Raw genomic sequence first — 24,247 nt, forward strand, 5'->3', positions numbered from 1 at the left:
TACTTACTTTAAAAAGAAAAAAGCTTCTGTAAAACACTATGCTGTGTTACCCCAGCAGCAGCCTCATACATCTCATGTTTACCATGTCTCCTGATTGTATCAAGAGGCCATGTCAAGTTACTCATCTGGGTTTGTGTTAAATGCACTCTCCTGATGTTTGCACACAATGAAATTGCCTAATACACTTCAGAATGGATCCCCATTGTTAAGTGATGCGTGACTGTATCTAATAACTGCATTTTAAAGATGAATTAATTGAAACTAACTGAAAATTAAATAACTAGCCCAGGGTCACACTAGAAGGAAGTAAGGAATAGAGCTGGGATATGAATTTGGTTGTGTTCCATTTCACAGTCCAGGATCCTAATCATTGTGCTCTCTGCTGGAATAGCCATGTAGATCCTTGGTGCTGCCTCACCCACCAAAAGCTACTGTAACCCCCTACAGCCTGGACTCTAGGAGCTAGGCAGAGGCCCACTGACTCAAGACAGGTTTCTCTACACATGGCTCATATACCCGAAGGATATTCCAGGGACTGCCTTGATTTCCCCTTTGGGAAGTGTGGCTACCTACTCCTTCCTGTTCTGCTAGACCTCTGTGTCTTGGTAGGGGTAGGGATAACAAAGAGCAAAGATGATGGAGGAGGAAGAGGCTACATAATGCCACATGTGTATAAACTGCATACTCCTGGTAAGGGGTGTTGGCATGGTTGGGTTTGCATAGAATTGAATGAAGTGGTAAGGGAGGAGAGGCATGCAGGTTTGTGACTGGCCAGGCCAGGAGACTTCAGATGATATGAATATAACCATGTGTGTATATGATTGGATGTGTGAACAGGAAGCTTCTAGGCAGTGGAGCCTGTGCCAGTCTTGGATGGATCTGGCCAGTCTTGGCTCTGGGTGTGTGTCTGTGTTGCCCAAGTGTAGCAAGTGTGCTCAGAGCTAGGGCTGCCTATGCCGGCCACATCCTTGGCCTCGGTCCAGGCCCTCCCCAGGGTGGGGGCAGGGCTATGGGCAGGCCTGTCTAGGACAGATGTCTCCAGTTCCTGGAACTACTTTACTTCCTTGTCCATTGCCTTTCCCTAGACCTACCAGCTGGGCACCTGGATGGAAATATGAGACCACGCCTGTGGGTGGCACTCCCAGGCCAGCCAGAAAGGAACTGGGCCTGAGGAGCAGAAAGTAATAGTGTGAGCCTTGTGAGCCTATCTGAAGGGTGATGTGTATGAGCTGGTCACACCAGGCGAGTGCAGAGTCAGTGAGTCCACTCCCACAAAACCACCAGAATGGCAGGACCTGTCTGTCCAGCTGTTTCCTCCCCAGCAGGGGGTAGGCAAAAGGGCTGGTCTAGAACTAGAGCCTTGAAATACCTTACCAGAAGAGAGAAGGCACAAGTGGGTAGGAGCATTTTCTCCCTATACCTTTCTGCTGTGTCTGTACTTGCCCCATAGGTCATTTGCCATTGTCCCCAGCAACGGTGGTGAACATGTGAAACCCCAGGGCACTGGAAACCATGCCTTGGGGGAAGGGTGAGAACCAGCTCTCAGAGATGGAGCCCAGCCTCTGCTGCTCACCTGAGGAAACTGAGGCCCACAAAAAGGGAGAGATTTGGCTCAAGAGTTTACCACAGAGATGGGCCCTGGGCCCTCCAGCATCGGGTGGTAAATGACCCCCCTTGAGGTAGGGGAGCATAGGTCCTGGTCTCACGACCCACCCAACCTGCTTCTCCCCTGCAGGTGATCGAGGAGTTCTACAACCAGACGTGGATCCACCGCTATGGGGAGCCCATCTTGCCCACCACACTCACCACGCTCTGGTCCCTGTCAGTGGCCATCTTCTCTGTTGGAGGAATGATTGGGTCCTTCTCTGTGGGCCTCTTTGTTAATCGCTTTGGCCGGTGAGCAGGAGGGGCCCTGGCCCTGGCCTTGGGGGAGTCCCAAGTGGGAGTCGGGTCGGGGAGGGGAGACTGCTATTCTAGGGCATCACCTGTAGCTCAGCCCCTGGAGAGTCAGGGGATCAAGGACCCTCCTAACCTGTGACTCCACCCCCAGGCGGAACTCCATGCTGATGATGAACCTGCTGGCCTTCGTGTCTGCTGTGCTCATGGGCTTCTCGAAACTGAGCAAGTCCTTTGAGATGTTGATCTTGGGCCGCTTCATCATCGGCGTATACTGCGGCCTGACCACGGGCTTCGTGCCCATGTATGTTGGGGAGGTGTCACCCACAGCTCTTCGTGGGGCTCTGGGCACCCTGCACCAGCTGGGCATCGTTGTTGGCATCCTGATTGCCCAGGTAAGCCAGGGCTGGGTCTGCCTGCCCAACAGGACGGAGTTTCTCCAATTAGACTTCCACTCAGCCTTCCACAGCCCTGCAGAGGACAGTCTTGTGGTGTTAGGGTCCCAGGGAACACACAACCACTTGCAAATCTCCCACTGGCCTTGCCAGCCAGTCAGCAAGATTATTTGATCCTTCTCATACTCTTCTCGCTCTGAACCTCCAACCACAGGGGACCCCACAGGTCCCACAACATGCCAGACTCTATTGTGCCTCCAGGCCTGCAGGCCTTCATGAGCACTGTACCCTATCTCCAGAAGTCTCCTCCATCCCCATCCCTCAAATCTTCCTGTGGCAGAGTAGCCACCCCTATACTCTGTGCCCGACACCTTGGTAGCTTTGTCAATTGTCTTCCCAGTAATTCGGTGAGTTAGGTCCTACTTTCTCCTGTTGAAAGAGGTCAAGCCTCATGTGAGTGGCAGAACCTCCATAACTAGAGCTCTTTCCCTAAGCAGGGCTGACTCAAGCAGGCAAGGCCTGGTGGGATGGCATGGGAGTAGGAGTGAGTAGAGGGGGACTCACAGCCTGCTTCCCCTAGGTGTTCGGCCTGGACTCCATAATGGGCAATGAGGAGTTGTGGCCCCTGCTGCTCAGTGTCATCTTCGCCCCAGCCCTGCTCCAGTGTATCCTGCTGCCCTTCTGCCCCGAGAGCCCCCGCTTCCTGCTCATCAACCGCAATGAGGAGAACCGGGCCAAGAGTGGTATGGGCTGGGCCCTGCCCTCCTCCCTCCCCCCTGAGTCCTGGCCTTCTTCCCACTCTGAGCCACCCCACCTTCCCTCTGGTCCCACCAGTGCTGAAGAAGCTGCGCGGGACAGCTGATGTGAGCCAAGACCTGCAGGAGATGAAGGAGGAGAGTCGGCAGATGATGCGAGAGAAGAAGGTCACCATTCTGGAGCTGTTCCGCTCCCCTGCCTACCGCCAGCCCATCCTCATTGCCGTGGTGCTGCAGCTGTCCCAGCAGCTGTCGGGCATCAACGCTGTGAGTGCCCCCACCCACCCTTCCTGGGGGCCCACCCTGGCCCCAGCTCAAGTGTGTGCTCTGAACAAGTCCCAAAGAAAAACAAGCCTTTGCCAGGAGAGGCTTCCCTTTATAGTCAAAGCCCTTAAGGGCACTATACAGTGTCCATCTGCCTGGGAAGTACTTGTCCCTTTTGTCTTCACTCACCCTTTGTCCCACACTCACTGGTACAGAGGCAGGGGAGGGCCAGGGAGCCCAGCTGACAGCAATCTCTGTCTGGCAGGTATTCTATTACTCCACGAGCATCTTTGAGAAGGCGGGAGTGCAGCAGCCGGTGTATGCCACCATCGGCTCGGGCATCGTCAACACAGCCTTTACCGTCGTGTCGGTGAGTCTTTGCTGTGAGTGAGCAGCCAGGGTCCAGCTCAGGACCTCGGGACAGAATGAACGACAGCATTTACCAGGAGCCAGGCATGTGTCACGTGCTCTGTAAGCGCTCTCATTTCATTCTCACCAACCTGTGAGACTCATTACTTAGCACAGAGCTGACATGGATCTTAAGGGAAGTGAAATGGCAAATGCTCTCCAAAGGTCACAGCCAGGATGCTCAGCTATTTGGGCACCCTCTTACCCCCGTGCTGCCGTCGGGTTTTGGAGCTAGCTCTCTGCCTCTCATTCCCTGTGTAGCCCCTAAGCTGAGCCCCAAGGAAGAGGCACCATGTGGCTTTCTTGGCTACTGAGGCTAGCCTGTGGGTGGGTGGGCTTCAAGAGGGGTGACCTGACACTGTCCCTGCCCACAGCTGTTCGTGGTGGAGCGGGCTGGCCGGCGGACCCTGCACCTCATAGGCCTGGGTGGCATGGCAGGCTGTGCCGTACTCATGACCATCGCACTGGCATTGCTGGTGAGTGGCTACTCTAGAGGGCTGGGGGTGGGGGGCATCTACTTGGGCTTAGATCGCAAAGTGCCTAGCAGACTAGATGAGGGCTGAGCTCTCCCTGCTTCTGCTTACCGGCCTGGTGCCTGACCTGGCTCCTGCGCTTGTCCCCTTCCATCTCAGTCAATCTCATCTTGAATATGTTCCTCCCTGCTTGGTCATTTCTCAACATACCACCTCTGGCCTTAGACCTCAAGCTCTCATCTCCCCAGGACACTGCCAATATCAAACTTCTCAAAGCCTTTAACTGAAGCTTCAATTCATCTTCACACCAACCCTAGAAAGTATTACTTCCTCACCATGGAGGTGCAGAAACACATCTGTCTCACTCCATTCTCACAACTCAGAAATGCAGGTCAGCTGCTACAGTTGCATTATTTTTTATCGGAAGTGTGTAGACCAGAAGTGTTTTAGATTTCAGGGGTTTTTTGATTTTAAAATATTTGCATAGATAAAGGGATGGGACCCAAGTCTAAACACAAAATTCATTTCTTTCCTGTCCACCTTATACATATACGCTAAAGGCACTTTTTATAATATTCTTAGTGTGCCTGCATTTTGCCTGAGACCCATCACATGAGGATGGGTGTGGCATTTTCTGCTCATGGTGTCATGTCAGCAGCACTCAAAAAGATTTCGATTTTTGGAGCATTTTGGATTTCAGATTTTCAGATTAGGGATATGCAAATAATCTTCCCATTTTATGGGTGAGAAAAACCAAAGCTCCATTTCAGATAAGGGATGAAGTCAGAAATGAGCCCAGGACTACAGGGCCCAAGCCTACAACTAAAACCACTGTGATAACTTGTACCAGGGACTCATGCGCACACACTCACTTGTCCAGCCTCTGGGCAAGGAAAGCACCAGCACATTTATAAGCTGATCTCAGGCTTGGGAAGTCCCTGATTGCCAAGAGAGTGGGCATGCAGTAAGGGATGAACAGCAGATTTGAGATCTGAATCAACGTCCTTTTCTATTATGCCTCTTCAAGGAGAATGATTATATACAGTATCATAGTGCCTGCTCCACGCCACCCTGAGCTAGGCATCTTATGTTCTCTTTTTTTTGGTACCGGGGATCAAACTTGGGTCCTTGCGCTTGCGCAGCAGGCAGTGAAACCACTGAGCTAAATCCCCGGCCCCTATCTTACGTTCTCTTGCCATAGACAAGTTGCAGCTAGAGCCAGGGCAACACAGGGGCCTTCTTGGCCCTCCCACTTGGATACCACATTGCCACTCCAAGAGGGTGGACCCAGACCACTCCATAGGACATGAATCATTTTGGGCAAATAAGGAAGTTGAGATTCACGTAGAGAGTACCTAGATCACAGGGCAAATCCAGGATCGATTCTAGGCCTCTTGCCTTCTACCACCAAGCAGGGGCCTCTTCAATTCAGCTTGTTTCCTCTGAAGAACCATCACAACCCAGTCTAACTCCCTCCCTGCTCTTCCTCAACAGGAGCAGCTGCCTTGGATGTCCTATCTGAGCATTGTGGCCATTTTTGGCTTTGTGGCCTTCTTTGAAGTGGGCCCTGGCCCTATCCCATGGTTCATTGTGGCTGAACTTTTCAGCCAGGGTCCTCGCCCAGCTGCTTTTGCCGTCTCTGGCTTCTCCAACTGGACATCAAACTTCATTGTGGGCATGTGCTTCCAGTATGTGGAGGTGAGAACCCCCTTGTCTCTATACTCACCAATTCTTGCCTGCATGCATGACCCCCAAATGTAGTACAGTATAGAGTGCTCTTCCAGCATACTTGTTAGGAATTATACTGAGAAGGAAACTGAGACTCAGAAGCTCAAGTTACTTGGCTAAGAACATTGACCTCAACTTCAGAGATTTTTAGCTTGTGATGATGGTCCTGCCTGTCACCTGCCAGGTGTTGGCATAGGTTCATTTAATCAGTATAGCATCCCTGGTGGTATTCATTTCCTTTAACAGGTCAAAGGCCCAGAAGTAATTTATTCACAGTCCTGTAGCTGGTACGAGGGTCACAACTTAAACTATTTGTCTGTGTGTTTTCCAGCAATTGTGTGGTCCCTATGTTTTCATCATCTTCACTGTGCTCCTGATTCTGTTCTTCATCTTCACCTACTTCAAAGTTCCTGAGACAAAAGGCCGGACCTTCGATGAGATTGCCTCTGGCTTCCGGCAGGGGGGAGCCAGCCAAAGTGACAAGACACCTGAGGAGTTGTTCCGCCCTCTGGGAGCTGATTCCCAAGTGTGAGGTGCCCCACACCACCAGCCCGGCCTGCTCCCAGCAGCCCTAAGGATGTTTCTGGAGCACAGGCAGCTGGATGAGACTTCTAAATTGACAGATCTCAGCTGAGCCAGGCCTGGGTCTCCTTTCTTCAGCCAGCACCAATGATGTCCAGAAGAGTATTCAGGACTATAATGGCTCCAGAGTTTTAACAAAAGCAAGACTGTTGCTCAAATCTATTCGGACAAGCAACAGGTTTTCTAATTTTTTTATTACTGATTTTGTTATTATTTTTTTATCAGCCAGACCCTCCTGTCCCCACGCCCCAGGCTTCACCCTGAGTGGCTCAGTGCCTGAGGGTGGGATCAGGTCCTGTGCAGACACTTGCCTTCTTCACCAAGCTAATCTTAGGGCTGGACCTATGACCAAGGACACACTAATCGAACTATGAACTACAAGGCTTCTACACTAGGAGGTGGCTGTGGCCACTTCCTTTGCAGGCCTGGATCTCTCTGCCCTAAGGGTTGGGTTTCATTTTAGGATTTGCCCACTGCCATCTCTTCCTACCCAACCACGCAAATTAATCTTTCCTTGTGTAAGACCAGTTGGGAGCACAGAAGTGCAGGGAGGAGAGGGGAAGGGCTGCCAGGTTCTAGTCTCCTATGCACTGAGGGCCAGACGATCACCATGAGAAAAGGCTTTGGGAGGCTAACTTACTGCTGAAGAAGACATGGACACTTCTGCCCTGCTGTGTATAGATGGAAGATATTTATATATATTTTTTGGTTGTCAATATTAAATACAGGCACTAAGTTATAGTATATCTGGACAAACCAACTTGTAAATACACGACCACACTTCTGTAACTTACCTAAAGAGATATAAATGGCTGGTTTTTAGAAACGTGGTTTTGAAATGCTTGTGGATGAAAGGTAGGGAGGTTTGGGTGCGCGTGGGAAAGAAGCAAACAGAGTTGTAACTACTGCAGTGGTTGATTTTCTGGCTCAGGATCCCATCCCTTCCAAACACCTCTAATCAATGCCCTTTGTTTAAAAATCTATCATCTATTACCCAGAGAAAATCCAAATTCTTTGACATTCAAGTTATTTCCATCATATATTTGATAGTGTTCAAACAACAGCTATTTGCTGACTGTGACGCTTGGGTTTAATAGGCATTATCTTGTATGTGAAGTACTGTATATTCCTTTGGCTCTTTCACAAGCCCTTCTCTAAACCCCACCCCTGAAACAAAATTAACCATGTTCTTTTATGACCCTGGTGAGTTGTTAAGCTGCCTTAATCTATCTTTTGGAATTACCCGCTCTGGGTCCAGCTAAATGCTATTGTCTCCTCTCTAAAGACTTCTGACCCTCCTCCTGCATGCCCAAATTTCAAGACCATTTTTTTCCTTTCAAGACCATCTTCCATCTCTTCCTTTCCTATGGTACTTGTACCCTTCCACTTTTATCACAAGTCCAAATTTCTCCCATCTGTCTGAATTTTACAGGAAGGAGCCAATTTGGTTTGTCTGGGTTCTCAGAACTATTCAATGCAGTGCTTAGGCTACAACAGGCACTCAGTAGTTCAAAGGAAGAACCAAAAGTATCTCTAGAGACTCAGCTGACAAAATCGAATTTGCCTTCAAAACACATACGCAAAACTAAAATTTCCTTGGCCAGAGAGGGTTTTAAGGAGGAAGTAAGAAGGGAAAGCAGGTACTTAGCAAATGCAAGTGTCTGTCTGTATCACCACTAGGTACTGTATAGAAAATGTGTGAGGTGTCCATCCCCACCTCTCAAATGGGAAGGCAAATAAGGAAAGGGGTTGAGAGGATGCGCCTTTCCTGACCTTGGGGCAGGGTGGTTAACCAATGGATGTAGGGCTGAGCCACATCCAATGGGAAGCCTCATGTGCTCCCAAAAGCCTGTTGGAAGGAATAACCGTTTAAGTTTCTTGGGCGCCTGAGGGGAGAGAGGAGGAAAGCCAGGGGCCCAAGGCGCCAGGGTTGCGCTCAATCCTTTGGCACTAAGTGGATCTTCAAAAGACCTGATATAAGTGCGTGGAGCGGTTGAGAGGAGTGCCTCTGAGGGCTGCCCGTCTCCCTGGCGCACAAGGGGCCAGCAGAACCAGGCATCCCCCGCTCCGGTCCAGGGGTCCAGATCTGGGTCTGCAAACACCCGAGAGCCCAGTTCCTCCCGCCCTGGCTCAGTACCCACGCCCCTGATAATGGCCATTTCTCAAGCGAGGTGACCCGCAGGCGCAAGAAGCCCGGTCAGCCCCCAGCCGCTGCCCATAAGGCTCCCGGAGGCCCCACTTCCGGTCTCTGACCCCTTTTCTGTAAGGGATGCAACCTGCCTCGGCGTACAAGATTTGAGGTGCGGCCGCCCCCTGCCGGGGCGAACAGCCATCCTCCCCAGAATTCCCGGCGAGGGCCCGCGCCGGCCAGCAGTTGGTGCGCAAACCTTCTAGGGTACCTTCGTCGAAGCTCAGGGGGCGGGGCTAGGCGGCATCTCCACCAATCAGAGCCGCAGTGGGGCGGTGTGAGGGCGAGCTCGCGGGCGCCGGCCTCCCCCGACCGGCAAAACAGTTCGTCCGCTTTTTTAGGGGGTGGGGAGGGGAGACCTGTTTAAAGGCGGACATCCTGGGGCGTGTAGCTCACTTTGGTACTTGTCACGGATCAGGTGACGTCTGCAGTTTCTGACAAACAGGAAATGGGGTTGCTTCCCCTGGCCTCTTTGCCTAGGCCACCATTGCCCAGTTTGTTTAATCCTTCATTTGAAATCCTAGGCTCAGAACGCCTCAAGGCTTTCTGGACTGCCCTGCGTACTATATTTCTTCCAACAAAACGTATTCTACAGAGTGGAGGATTTGGCCGTCCTTCCACCACAGTAGGAAAGAACAAGGACTACATCCTTGGTCCCCAGTTTCCACCACAGGATATGGTCAGCATTATTGAATGATTGGACTAGAATTTAGAACCAAAGAATTTATGAAATCTGAGTTCTTCCAGTGCAATTTTAGGCAGCAACCCCAATTCAAAAAGTGTATTTACTAATAGGGAAAAGAATATTCATTCTTTCTTGTCAAAACTGCACTTTTAATGCCTCGTGTTTTAGTCTGTGGTTTTTATTTCTTAAATCCTCTCCAAATCTGACCCTCTGTCCCTCATTGCAATTACTCACCATACTTTGGCCCACTCATCGTCTCTCCCAGGATCACTGCAACTATCTCCTCACACTTCTCTTTTCTTTCTCTTTACCCACAGTGCAAATTTGATCATGTCTCTCTTCTACTTCTAAACTCTCCTATTTCCCTCAAGATAATATTCATCTTTTTATGCCTGAAAATTCAAGGCCTTTCACAATCTGTCACTACTGTCTCCATCCCACCTCATCCATATCCCATGCAGCCATCTGTTCTCTGACTTCCACATTCTCCTCCTCTGGTCCTTTGGGATGCCCTCCTCACCCCTCCCCGCATTTCTGTTTTCCACCAAATGATCCATAATACCAGGTAAAAGCCAAGGAGTGATTGAGGAAAAGTGCCACTTGGGGGGCTTGGCTTATCCATTGGCACACTAGTGCCAACTAGTGGCTGCTGGGTGAACAGTTATATCAGGGCTGCTTTTAACATCGAACCAGATTGTGAGAGAATGCAGATTGCTGTGGAAGGGGTCCTTGGCTGGGGCTAGGACATCATTCATTTGGTCACTCTAGAGTGTCCATGGCATCCCAAGTGACTTTAGTAAAGCAGTGTTCTGACCTCAATGCTCTATGGCTTAATGCTCTATGATAAACCCCAAATTTTAATCACATTCTGGCCCTTACAGAGTACACCTTCAATAGCCTCCTTCGGCACACTAAACTTCAGCCAACATGACTATTGGGTATTCCTCCATCTAACTGTCTAACCCTAAAACTTTCTGTCCTTTCTCCTTGTCTGCCTTTGTTCTGTCTGTAAGGTTGTCTGGTGATACCAAATTAATCACCACTTCCTCTATGAACCATGAGCTCATTCCTTGAGCTGTTATTAACTTTTCCAGGCATTCTTCTATGTTATGTGTAGTGTCTTGGAAGCAGTGTGGTTTCTACAGTCAGAAAAAAAGCTGATTTCAGATTCTTGCTCTGCTACTTAGCTCAAAACCTTGGGCGAGTCATTTTACTTTTCTGATCTTCAGTTTCCTCATCTTTTGTGATATTAAAGTAAAATAAGATAAGTGTAATACAGGTGTCAGCTGGAGTTACACAATCTTCCCCTTCCACCACATGGTTCAGAAAGTCTAAGATTCCTAGGTGGGATCCCTTCCATTCTCATATTCATTCTTATATTCTCTCTCTCTCTCTCTCTCTCTCTCTCTCTCTCTCTCTCTCTCTCAACACAGAGCCTTTCCACTGAGCTACATCCCACACCACTTTTTATTTTAAGACAGAGTCCTTCTAGGTTGCTCAGGCTGGCCCCTAAGTTGTGATCCTCTTGCCTCAGCCTCCCAAAGTACTAGAAGTATAGGCATGCACCACCACACCGGTTATCTATGGCTCTGAGGGTTGGCATCCTCTATACCATCTTGTCTAAGGTTCTCAGTGCAAACTATCTCCTATCATAAAACTCAGATCTTTTTTTTTTTTGGTACCGGGGGTTGAACTCTTGTCCTTCTGCTTGCGAAGCAGGCGGTGGAACCACTGAGCTAAATCCCCAGCCCTCTCAGATCTTTTCTTTAGTTTCACTTATTCATTTTCTAAGTGCCTCCCAGGTGCTAAGGATGCAGCAGTAAGAGAAACAGATTTATATTTGTGGAGTTTACCTTCTATTGATTGCAATAAGCAATCAATGTATAATAAATGTGTCAGATGGTGATTTGTATTATGGAAGAAAAAGAAGCTAAACTAAGGATAAAGAGGATGATGAATTGTGAGGGCTGCAATGGGGATAGCAGTCAGTTTTAGATAATTTGAAGGCCTTCCTGAGGAGGTCATATTTAAACAAAGACCTGAATGAAGTAAAAGAGCAAATCATAGACATATCTAGGGGGAAAACCTTCTAAGCAATTTCAAAGGTGCTAAGGGAGAACCATGTTTGGTGTATTGGAGGGATTAGCAAGGAGGTCCACAGCTAGGCCAAGGTGACATATACATGAAATCAGAGAGGTGGTGGGATGCTAGGTACGTAGGATCTCATGGGTCACATGAGAATTTCGGGTTTTATTTCAGTGCTGATAAGCCACTGGAGAACATTGGCCAGAGAAACGACAATCTGACATATATATATATATTGTACCGGGAATTGAACTCGGGACCTTGTGCTTTCGAGGCAGGTGCCAGAACCACTGAGCTAAACCCCCGGCCCCTGATTTATATTTTTAAAGGATCATCTGTCTTCTGTAAGTTGTAGGGGAGTGTTATGGTTTATATCTAGATGTACCCTCAAAGTCCCACATGCTCATAGGTAGAGCTGTTGGGAGGCAATTAGATCATGGAGACACTATACTCTTTGGTGGAATAGTCCACTGATGAGTTTATGGCTAAATGTGCTGTTAGCAGGTAGGGTCCGGTCACAAGAAGTGGGTCACTGAGAGCATGGCTCAGAAGAGGATATCTCCCTCCCTATCTCTTCCTTTTGCACTCTGCTTCCTGGCCACCATGACATGAGCAGCTTTCCTCCATGGCACCACTTCCACTATGCTTTTTTCTGTGTTTGAGCCTGCCGAACAAGGACTGAAACTTCTGCAATGTGAGCCAAAATAAACCTTTCCTCCTTTAAGTTGTAGGTGTCAGGTATTGTGTCTCAGCAATGAAGACAGTAAGACAGGGAGCAAAAGCAGAAATGGGAACACCAGTCACGAGGCAGCTGCTGTTGTCAGGTGAGAGGTGATGATGGCCTGCCCCATGTAGTGGCAGCAAGTAGATGTGGTCATAATGGAGATGCATCTTGAAGTTTCAGCCAACACAGTTTGCTGATGTGACTGGCTGTGAGGTTTGAGAAAAAGAGAAATAAAAGCTGGATTCACTGGAATTAACTGAAAATGGAATATTGATGGAGACGGGAATTGTTTGGTTTTGGGTGTATTGAGTTGGATGCCCAATAGATATTCGAGTAAAGACATGGAGTAGGCAGTTGGATATAATAAGCTGGGGTTCATGTAAATCTCTGTGGAACGTTTGGGGAAGAAAGGATATAAATCACAGCAACATAACCTAAAATTGAATTTTAGACATCTAAGTTCCTTGGCCTCTTCCAGGCTCAAGCTCTAGGCCTGAATGCCAACCAGTTTTCCCTACTACCCACCTAGTTATTAAAGGCTTTGCTAATGCTCTAAAATGACACTGGTCAGAAAACATATCTATTTAAATTATGAGCTGTCCTTCACCAGTGTTCATCAAGGAATCATAATTATCTCCTTAACAAAATTTGAAATTTCTTACAAAAGTTATCCTACATGTTTGCATTAAACAGTTGGTAAAGTGAAAACATAAAAGTTATTTATTATGTGATAGTGGTTTTCTTTCCTTCTTAGAGTCACTGTTTTTGTTCCATTCTTCTAATAGACTGGCCTCCAGTGCCTCATAAACAAAGGACTTGATTTGATTTAAGGCTCAGGAGAAGAATGGTGTTGACCCCAACCTAGGATATCAGCTGTTCCATCTTTCTTTACTTCTCAAAACACATTACTCATACCTTTCTCCTAGAGTAGTTATCTTCAAATTTTCTTGCTCATGGACTCCCTAAAGGAATTTTGGAGAGATCGCTTCTTGGCCTTTTGGCCGAGATCAAGTGTAGGAATTTTGGAGAACTGTACTGCTTAGCCATTTACATTAAAATTTTCATCTTAAATTCAAATATTTGCAAGAGATTTGATTTCTTATATATGATGTTGACATTTTAAAATATGGGCTTGGGGTGTGGCTTAGTGGTAGAGCTCTTGCCTTGCAAGCAGGAGGCTCTGGGTTTGATCCTCACACTACAAAGAAAAAAAAATAACTCTTCAAAATATATCCAACATTATATCAAAGTGATATATCCATATCCAGAAGATATGAGATCTTATACATGTTTTGTTAGATTTACACCTAAGTATTTCAGTTTTCAGGATATTAATATAACTGATAACCTGTTTTAATTTCAATTTCTACTTGTTCATTGTTGGGGCTATAGTTTGGATGTTTAACAACCCCCAAAAGTCTCTGTGTTAAAGGCTCGGTCTCTAGAGAGGAGTTATCATTGTAAGGCAGTAGAACCTTTGAGAGGTGGGGCCTAGTGGGAGGTCCTTACATTATTGGAGGTGTACCTCCAAAAGGGATTGTGGGACCCAGGCCACTTCCTCTTTCTCTTTTGCTCTCTGGCCCGTGACATAAGTAGGTTTGCTCCAACATGCACTCCCTGCCCTTGCAATCTGGCAGCACCCCATCAGAAGCCAAAAGCAATGGGCCCACCTGATCTTGGACTGGAACCTCTAAAACTGTGAGCCAAAATAAACCTTTTCTAAGTTAATTATCTCAAATATTTCATCATGGTAATGGAAAGCTTACTAACAGAGCTGGTATATATGAAAGTGCTTGCCTTTTTATGTTAATCTTATACCTCTAGCCTTACTCATTTATTAGTTTCAGAAGTTTTTGGTGGTGGTGGTATTGATTTTGGGGGATTTTCTACAGAGCCAAATATCATCTACAAGCAAAGATGTTTTTATTTCTTTCTTCTAAAACTATATATATTTACCTCCTTTTCTTATTGCATAAGCTAGCACATTTAGTACAGTGTTGAAAAGGAGCTGTGAGAGGGGACAATATGGCCTTGTTCCTGATTTTAGCAATAAAGCTTCAAACTTCTCACCATTAAGTATATTAACTATAAGGTTTTCATATACATTCTTTATGAAGTTGAAGAAATTTCTATTCTTAGTTTACTAAGAATTTTTGTCATGTATGGATGTTGCGATTTTGTGAAATACTTTTTCTGAACCCATTGATATGGTGGTATGATTACTCTTCTTTAGCCTGATAATATGATTGATTGAATTAATTGATTTCTAAATGTTGAACTAGGGGTAGGGAGGAGAGGAGAAGGGGATGAAAAAAGAATGTATTATGTACATGTACCAACTTTCCATGATAAATGTAATCATTTTGTACTGCAAACATGTACTAATAAAAAATTTTAAAAATAAATGTTGAACTAGCCTCACATACCTGGGATAAATCTCACTTGTTTATGGTATATCACTCTTTTTGTACATAACTGAGTTCAATTTGTTAATATTTTGTTGAGGATTTTTGCAACTATTACTTTTCTTGTAATCTCTTGATATTGGTTCTTTACCAGGTAGACTGACCCATACTTTCATTCCCAATGGTTCTGGGCCATTTATCATCCTGCTCGGATTGGCCATTTATCATCCTGTTCGGTTTCCCATTAACCTTAATAACAAGGCATGTCAATACTAGGAAATACCCTAAGGGATCTCCTTCACTCCAAATATATTTTTCCTTACCCTCACTGGGGAGTAATATTCCAATTTATCCTTGGTAGTCTGGCTCAAACACCCCTGCCAACACTGTGATTCCCTTTTTAGCTTGTTTGCTCAGAGGCATGAGGAGCCCATAATGAGCAGGGGAAGTATTAGCTTCCAGTTCAATGGAATCATTGTTGTGCTTCCTGGAATAAGCCTTTCCCCATCTGGAACTAAGACTTCTAGGCCAGCAGAACATAAGGTCACAGGAACAGGAAGCAAAAATATTGCTAGTTAATTGCTAGGAATAATGGTAAGTAGTACCATTCCCACTTCCACCCCTTGATTCCTGGGCTCATGAATTCTGGCTATTCGAGAAATAGTACCTAATATTTGATGCTGACTCAAAGCATATACAGTCTTCTGAAGAACCTTGCCCCAGCCCTACAAGGTATTGCCACCCAGTTGGTACTGTAACTGCATCTTCAAAAGGCCTTTCCACAGTTCTGTTAAATCCAGCTGTTTCTGGATGGTGAGGAACACGGTAAGACCAGAGAATTCTATGAGAATGAGCCCATTGCCTCACTTCTTTGGCTGTAAAGTGTGTTCCTTGCTCAGAAGCAATGCTATGTGAAAGACCATGATGGCAGATAAGGCACTCTGTAAATCCACAGATGGTAGTTTTGGCAGAAACATTATATGCAGAGAAGGGAAATATATACCCAGAATAAGTGTCTATGTCAATTAGGACAAAGAGCTGCCCTTTCCATCACGTACGCAGGCCAATATAATCAATCTGCCACCAGATCACAGCCTGATCATCTCGGGCAATAGTGCCATACTGAGGACTCAGAGTTGGTCTCTGCTGCTGGCAGATTTGCCATTCAGCAGTGGCCGAAGTTAGGTCAGCCTTGGTGAGTGAAAGTCCATATGCTGAGCCCATGCATAACCTCCATCCCTGGAATGATGGCCACTTTATTCATGAGCTCATTGGGCAATTACAGCGGTGGCTGAGGAAAAAGATTTATTTGAGTCACTTGATTTTTAAAGTCTCTTCTGCTAAGGTCTCCTTTTGGTGAACATTTACATGGGACACAAGTATCTTCACATCCTTCACCTATATAGTTAGGTCTAGCCACATACCTCCTCCCCAAATGTCTTTGTCAGCAATTTTCCAGTCATGTTCTCTTCAAGTCTCCAACCATTCACCCAAGATACTTGCTACTGCCCATGATTCATTGTATAATCTCACATCTGGGTATTTTTTTCTTCCAAGCAAAAGGTATGATCAGGTGCACTGCCTGAAGTTCTGCCCTCTGTGAATGTTTCCCTTCACTGTCCTCCAGAGATGTCCCAGAAAGGTGCTATAGTGCTACAACTGTCCACCTTTGGGTGGTGCCTGCATAATGTGCAGAACCATTTGTAAACCAGGACCTAGTCTTCTGTTCCTCTGTCAACATATCATAGGGCAAATCCTGTGAGGCCACAGATGCATGCTGGAGTACACGGCAGTATAGCAGAAGTAAGAACCATGGGCATTTGGGCCACTTCTTCATGTAACTTACTCATACCTTCTGAACCTGCTGAGACTCAGTCATGTACATATCACTTCTTCCATTTAATGATGGACTGTAGCTGTGCACATCCAACTTTATGACTTGGTGGGTAACACAGCACCTAGTTTGTGATAGGCAGCTTAGATCACATGGTAACCTGGTGTCTCATGGTTAAGCATTCAGTTTCCACTATGGCTTAGTAGTAGTCCGGGATCTGTTTCTTTTTTTCTTTGGGGGGAGGGTTGTTGTTATTTTTGTCTTTTGAGGCAGGGTCTCCCTTTGTAGTTCAGGCTGGCTCTGAACTCACAATATAGCCCAGGCTGGCCTCGAACTCACAGCAATCCTCCTGCCTCAGCTTCCCTAGTGCTGGGATTATAGGCATGCGCCACCACACCCAGTTCAGGAACTGTTTCTTTCATTGTTTTTTTTGTTTGTTTGTTTGTTTTGTTTTTTTCTGGTGCCCAGGATCAAACTCAGGACCTTGGCTTGCAAGGCAGGTGATGCACCACTGAGCTAAATCCCTGGCCCCAGGAACTGTTTCTTATCTTAAAGGGAGAGTAGTTATCTGCAGATGATGGTACAGCCTTGCTCCAAAATCCTATGGGCCTCTACTGTGATTCATCTATGGGGGCCTGGCAATGGCTCCAAATAGCGCTCCTATCTGCCCCTAATACCTCAAGTACCATTAGATCTACTGGATCATATGGACCAAGAGGAAAAGCAGCCTGCACAGTAGCTTATACCTGTTGCAGAGCCTTCTCTTGTTCTGGGCCCTACTCAAAACTAGCAGCCTTATAAGCGACTCAGTAAGTGGGCCAGAGCAACACACCCAAGTGAGGAATGTGTTACCTCCAAGATCCAAATACGCTCACAAGGAATTGTGCCTCTTTCTTGGTTGAGGTGCCAGATGCAATAACTTATCCTTCACCTTACAAGGGATATCCCTGCATGCCCCACACCACTGGACTCCTAGAAATTTCACTGAGGTAAAGGCACCAAGTGCTTTACCAACAAGTCCAGAGTGGTTACTACCTTTTGCTCACTTGGTCCAATCAGCATAATGTCATCAATGTAATAGACCAGTGTGATGCCTTGTGGAAGAGAAAAATGATCTATGTTGTGACACGGGGCTGGAGGATTAATATATTCCTGCAGTAGCACAGTAAAGGTATATCATTGGCCTTGCCAACTGAAAGCGAATTGCTTCTGGTGGCTCTTATGGGTAGGTAAGGAGAAAAAACCATTTGCCAAGTCAATACCTACATTCCAAATACCAGAAGATGTGATCTGCTCAAGCAAGGAAACCACCTCTGGTACAGCAGCTGCAATAGGAGTCACCACCTGATTAAGCTTATGGTAATCAAGTATCATTCTCCAAGGTCAATCCACCTTCTACACAGGCCAAATAGGAGAGTTAAAAGAGGATGTAATGGGAACCACGACCCCTGCAGCTTTCAAGTCCTCGATGGTGGCATAATCTCTCCAATCCTTCCACAGAAGGCTTCTTCTTATTGTTCTTTTTGCTTTGTGTTGTTTTGTTTTTTGAGACAGGGTCTTGCTATGTAGGTCAGGCTGGCCTTGAACTCACAGTGATCTTCCTGCCTCAGCCTCCTGATGCTGGGATTACAGGCGTGCACCACCAGGCCTGGCACCTTGTTTTTGATTTACTCTTCTCTCAGGTAAAGGCAACTCTAATGGCTTCCATATGGTCTTTCCCACCATAATATAGCCCTCATACCCTACTTAGGGAACTAATATATGGGTTCTGGATCCTGCAAATTACTAGGTATATCTATCCTAATTATGTATTCTGCTTTGTTTTTGTTTTTGTTTTGAGACAGAGTCTCACTATGTAGCTCAGGCTGGCCTTGAACTTATTATGTGGTCCAGCTGGCCTTGAACTCATGGCGATCTTCCTGCCTCACCCTCTTGAGTGCTGGGATTGCAGGCATGTGGCACTACCGAATTATTTATTCTGAAACTGGGGAAATAACCACAGAATGGATTCCAGGACCTACTGAATCCACTGTGAGTCAGACCTTGGCTAAAACTTCACCGATCACCTGACCTCCATAGGCTCCTACTCTTATTGGAGGGCCACAGTGATGCTTTGTATCTCCTGAAATCAGCATTCAGAACCAGTGTCCAGTAGTTCCTGAAATTTCTGATCATTTCCTTTCTCCTAATGTACAGTTACCCTGGTAAAAGGCCTTAGATCCCTTTGGGGAAGGATAGGAGAAAGGTTTACAGTGTGACTTCTTGGTAGTGTACAAGGGTCCTTCCTCATGGAGGGCCAGCCTCCCCTTCATTCCAGGTGTTCTGGGTCTATAAACTGGTTCAAGTCAAGTAATTGGTAAAGGAGCCGTGATTCTCTGTTATTACAGTTTGAGGGAGATTTTTGTTCATTTTCCCTATTTTTTTTTTTTTACTCCTAAAAATCCACTAAAAATTTAGTAGGCTTCCTATGTATTCCACTTTTGGGAACACCATAACTAATCAGCCAATGTAATAGGTTTACATGTCAAACCATTCCAGTCATTACTCTGCTTCTGCTGTCCATATTAGTATGCCCACTTTGCCTTTGGAGGTTGAGTGCTGCCACTTGGCCCCTACTACTTTAGAATCCAATTAAACTTATCAGCTTATTTCCCAAATGAGTGACTGTGGTCCTCATCATAAGGTCTGGCATACAGAAAAGAGAAATGACAGAGCTCTTTAAGGGTGCTGGTGCTCTGCTCACTAATCTATTTCTTGAAGTGCAGGGTGCATTTTCTGGACCTTCCCAGTGTGGAGGATTAGGTTTTACCTGGAAAATCCATTCCACCATTCCCATTTTACTGAGCCTTTGAATACCCTCATCAGCAGTAAACCAACAAATATAAGGCATCTCCAACTCATTCACAGTGTGCTATCTTTTGATCCATATTTCAGCCAACAAACCAAATAAACTGTTAACACCTTTTTAAAACTCCACACACCATGGCATTATATTTAGAAATTCTGCTTAATGGCCTCATATCAAGAAATCAGCCTGATTCAGGTTTACATGTCTTCCACTACTATCTCATACCTTTAAAATTCATTCCCATACTTGTTCCTCAGAGCTTGGCTTGTGAGAATTAGAAAAGTCAAGAAGTTCTTTGGCAGTGAAGCTCAGCTGGTCCCAGCACTCGGAAGGAAGCTCCCCCGCTGCCATCCCAAGCTCCTAGGGCAGAGAAGGTGAGCCACATGGGTGCCAGAAGCACCCCTCCCCCCGCACCGTGGAAATGAGAAGACACATAAACAAGCCTCAAAAACAGACTTCCAGATCACCTACAGCAACCCCAAAGGGAAATGGGATGGAACACTCTGATACTCAACCACCTGGACTCTCTGAACTGGCAACAAAAGAGGATCTGGGAAGAATGAAATCAGAAATAATTACTCAGATAACAGCAAAGATTTTGCTCATGGTGCAAGACGTGATTAATAAATCTAGAGAGGACACAGATAAAAAAATAGAGATATCTGAGGAACATGATGGAATCCCAATATAGGAAACAAATGGAATCCATAAAACAGATACAAACAGATTTCCAAGAGATTAAAAACTCCATCGAAAGTCTGCGCAGCAGAATGAACCAATGTGAGCATAGAATTTCAGATATAGAAGATAAGATTGGAATTAGTGAGGAGGAAAAGAAAAATTGCTTTAAAATTGTAAGGGAACATGAGAAATCAATCCAGCAGCTGCTAGATGATGCAAAGAAGAATAACATAAGACTGATTGGAGTCAATGAAGAAAGAGGAGAGAGTGCAGATGACATAAAAAAACTCTTCACAGAAGTGATGGCAGAAAAATTCCCAAGCAGGGGAAAAGAACTTGACATACAGATAAGCGAGGCATATAGGACTCCAGCTAGCCTTAATAAAAAAAACTACACATAGGCATATAATAGTTAGGATTCCAGAAATCCAACAGAAGAACAAAATTCTACAAGCAGTGAGAGAAAAGAAACAAATCACATACAAAGGAAAGCCCCTCAGAATCACAGCACACTTCTCAATGCAAACCCTCAAGGCAAGAAGAGCTTGGAGTGATGTATTTCAAGCCCTAAAGGAAAACAGCCTCTGACCCAGATTGATGTACCCTGCAAAACTATCTTTCAAAATTGATGGAGAAATAAGATATTTTGATGATAAAGAGCACCTCAGGAACTTCGTGAATACCAAACTGGCACTCCAAAAAATTTTAGACAATACCCTAGGAAAAGACAATGAGGATCACAACCCCAGGAAACCCAGCCGAATGAATCCATTGGGCATGACAAATTAAACGCAAAGGGGGAGAATCCAACAAAAAGAAAAAGTCATGACAAGGTTTGTAAAACTTTTAACTTCATCTCCCTAATGAGTGTATAATTCAATCTTATTATTGTACTGATCAGTATTTTTCTGATTCTAGAGTTGCACGCCATTCCTTGCGCTATACTGGCTATTTATCATCTTCTTATGTCTACATTTTAATTGGGTTGTCTATTAATGAGCTCTAAGAATTCTTTACATATTCTGCTCATAGGTTATATGCATTGTAAATATGGTCTGTTTAAGGACTTTTCATTTTAATGATGTCGTTTAAAGTTCAAAATTTTGACGGAATCTCATTTATCAATTTTTTTCTTTTACACATCATGTTTTTTGTATCCTAGGTAGTTCTTGCCTACCCTGAATTCATAAATATTTTTCCTTATAATTTCTTCTTAAAGTTTTATAGTTTTAGTCTTTCATATTTAGGTTCATAGATCCCTTCAAGTTATTTTCATGTATGGAAAAAAAGGGTTGAGGTTAAATTTTTATATACAGATACCAGGTGTTCTAGTGCCATTTGCTGAAGACAACTATCTCTTCCTCGGCTCTTGAATCAAGTTTATATTCTAGAAAATGCTAATGTTAAATAATCTTTCAAAACTCAGTGGACCATATATGTGTGGTTCTATTTCTAGATTCTCTGTTTTATTCAAATGATCTATATGTCTTTCCTTACACCAACACTGCCTTGATTACTGTAGCTTTAGAAGAAGTCTTAAAATCGGGTGCTAAACATCTTCGAACACTGTTTTTGTTTTTGTTTTTGGCTTTTCTGGGTCCTTTGTACTCCTACATATCAATATCCAGTTCTTCATTTATAGCAAGTATACACAGACCTGAATTTTATATATACCTTGTGTTTTCTAATCCTGCTAAATTCAAGTACAAGTTCTAGGGGTTCCTAGAGATTTCTTAGTATTTTCTCTGTAGATGATCATTTCATCTACATATAAAGATTTTGCTTCTGCCAGGCCAATCCTATCCTAGTTGTGTCATTTTATTGCCAGACTATTTTGGTTTAGACCTATGTTTCAAAGTCTAATGGACAGATGAAGAGTAGGCATATATGCCCTTGTTCCCCACTTTAGGTAGAAAGCATTGTATCATCTCCATTCATAGAAGGAGTTTTTGTTGAAAGTATGGAGTACATGTCTTTGATCTGTTGAGAAGGTTCTGTTCTACTTCTAGTCTCCTGATAGCTTTTACCATGAACAGCTGTAGAATTTAGTCCAATACTCTTTCTCCAACTAGTGACAGGATCATATGGCTTTCTCCTTTCCTCTGTTAAAATGATGACTTTTGGGGGTGGATCTTCCAATGCTGAACCAACACCGCCATCCCTATAATAAAACCACTTTCTACATCCTGCCAGATCTGACTTCTAAGAGTTTGTTTTGTTAAACAAATTTCTATCTATGTTCATACTTTTTTCTTCTATTATCTTTATCCAGTTTTAGGATTAGCACAATGTTGATTTCCTAAAATGAGGGGAGACGTGTTCCTTTTTTCTGCTTTAAATGTTTGATATAATTTATCAGTTAAAATGTTTATGAGCCTGCTGTTGTCATATAGGTAGGTTTTCAAGCTAGGAATATACTTTCTTTAATAGGTGCTACTCAAATTTTATATTTCTTCCAGAGTCAGTTTCATTAATTTGTCTTCTAAGTTACTTCTTAGAAGTTGTCAAATTTATTTCAAAACAGATTTTTGTAATATGCTTTCTATATCCTTTTAAATTCTGTAAAATCTGTGGTAATGTCACCTAGATCTTAATATTGTAGTTTAAAAAATGTATAACTGATATTGTGTAACAGGAAGAAAAGGTCTAAAAGAGCAGGGGAATTGGGAGGGGTAGGGGAAGGGAAAAAAGGGAAAGGAAAAAATATGAGAAGAGGAAAAAAATGGAAACAAGGTCTTTGCAAATAGGGAAGGGTGGAGGGGGTGAAGGGAGGGCAAGGGAAGGGGAAAAAAATAAGAACCAAGAGACTCATGTAATGGTACAAGATCCTAATGATGAATGTAACTGTATTTTATACCTAAAATGTACCAATAAAGTTAGTGGGGAAAATTAAAAAAATAAAGAAAGAAAGAAGTTCTTTGGCAATATAGTGGTACTTCTCATGGGTCATGCTGTGTTTTTCCCCTTTAGAAACCTGGTTATAGGTCTAGAGGCAAAAGTGGGTGATGAGGGTGGGCTGTGTGGTGTGTCAGCATTCTCTTGCTTGGTAGCTGCATCAGGGATGGTCATTACCATTTCCATAGTTTCCTCAAATACATGAGGAGAGACTAACACCACAGGGGTTGGGTTACAGATGTCTCTGCCACTGAGGGTAGGAAAATATCTCCCTCTGCCAAAATAACCTCATCAGGAGTTAAAGTCCCCAGCCTCATTAGGTTCCTTTCAAATATCTCTATCTGAATTTATGGGAATTCATTCTTTTCCTAACTGTGCCCTCACTTTTACTTCAGATACCCTTCAAGACTGAGTATGAAACTTGTGCTGTAATTCAGCTAGTCAAAGTACGTGGGCTTACGTTTTGGTCTTGGCAACTTTACCCTTATGGCGAAAGAAGAGAAGATTCTCCTTCAGGACACATTTAGAAGCCTTTAGATTCTTTATACATGTCTGAAGCTCGGAATTTGAATCTTTAAACTCTTCTCCTTTATTAATTTGTCTTCATATTTAGAAGCCTTTAAATTGTATATGCATGTCTTAAGCTTATGAATTTCCTTTACTAGTTTGTCAAGAGATGCGAAGAACAACTAGCCAGCATCATTATATTTCTTACTCTTCCAATAATGTTCAAAAGTGTTGTATATAGAGACCCTAAATTCCTTGCATCTCACAAATGGCAAATAGGATAATCAAATGAGCTATGCTACATACTGCTTTAAACAGTTCACACTATGTACTATCAGTACTCTCAGGAGAGATCATGTCAATTTTAAGTCTCATCAAATCAGAGAGCCAACTCCAGGAACCACTGAACTGATTAGAGAGATTCATCCTCACAACTGTCTCTAGAACCACTCTTGGTAGCAACATTTGTATTAGTTAAGGCTCCCTAAAGGAACAGATTCAATATAAAATATATGCATGATTATACAAGGGATTTATGAAGCAGGCATACAGATCAAAATTGGAAGATCCTTAAAGGCTGTCTGCCAGGTCAGAGACAGAAGAATCCAGAAAGGCCATCCGTGCACTGGAGAGCCAGAGAATTCAGGAGGAGTCAAAGTGAGCCTGGAAGCTCACTGCAGAGTCACAATATGAATCTATTTTGAAAACCAAAGAGTCTCTGTCAGAAGGCTGAAAAGGTCTGTGTTGGAAGCCTGAAGGAACTGGAGACCAATGTCCAAAGGCAGTGGTGAAGACTGGATCTCTTCCAAAGATTTCCTAAAAGTCCAAATGTTGGATGCATGTTCCATTCTTACATTTCTCTCTCAAGTGAGAAGCCTCAGGGTAAGCATTTAC

General features: G+C 44.5%; 2 protein-coding genes across 5 annotated transcripts in view; one reads left to right on the forward strand and one right to left on the reverse strand.

Moving 5' to 3' along the window:
• Slc2a1 (solute carrier family 2 member 1) overlaps positions 1-7,327 on the forward strand; it is a 30,499-nt gene extending 23,172 nt beyond the window's left edge. For both annotated transcript variants that reach the window (XM_004871835.3, XM_021249933.2), the window contains exons 3-10: positions 1,736-1,896; positions 2,051-2,291; positions 2,872-3,034; positions 3,126-3,313; positions 3,576-3,680; positions 4,093-4,194; positions 5,686-5,889; positions 6,251-7,327. In XM_004871835.3, coding sequence (XP_004871892.1) covers positions 1,736-1,896; positions 2,051-2,291; positions 2,872-3,034; positions 3,126-3,313; positions 3,576-3,680; positions 4,093-4,194; positions 5,686-5,889; positions 6,251-6,451 — 1,365 coding nt within the window. In that variant the 3' untranslated portion in view covers positions 6,452-7,327. The remainder of the gene's footprint in view (positions 1-1,735; positions 1,897-2,050; positions 2,292-2,871; positions 3,035-3,125; positions 3,314-3,575; positions 3,681-4,092; positions 4,195-5,685; positions 5,890-6,250) is intronic.
• Znf691 (zinc finger protein 691) overlaps positions 2,195-24,247 on the reverse strand; it is a 48,968-nt gene continuing 26,915 nt past the window's right edge. Inside the window, exons 2-4 of one of the 3 annotated variants that reach the window (XR_015452710.1) lie at positions 19,496-19,630; positions 3,518-3,724; positions 2,195-2,367 (exon numbers count right to left, since the gene is read on the reverse strand). The gene's annotated coding sequence lies outside the window, so the exon portion shown is untranslated. Of the gene's footprint in view, positions 2,368-3,499; positions 3,725-19,495; positions 19,631-24,247 lie in introns of all 3 variants that reach the window. The other 2 variants (XR_015452711.1, XR_015452709.1) reach the window with 2 other exon arrangements.

Source organism: Heterocephalus glaber, unplaced genomic scaffold (genome assembly GCF_053883595.1).
Source record: "Heterocephalus glaber isolate CG9 unplaced genomic scaffold, H.glaber_assembly_v1.0 deba00001452, whole genome shotgun sequence".
NCBI lineage: Eukaryota > Metazoa > Chordata > Mammalia > Rodentia > Bathyergidae > Heterocephalus > Heterocephalus glaber.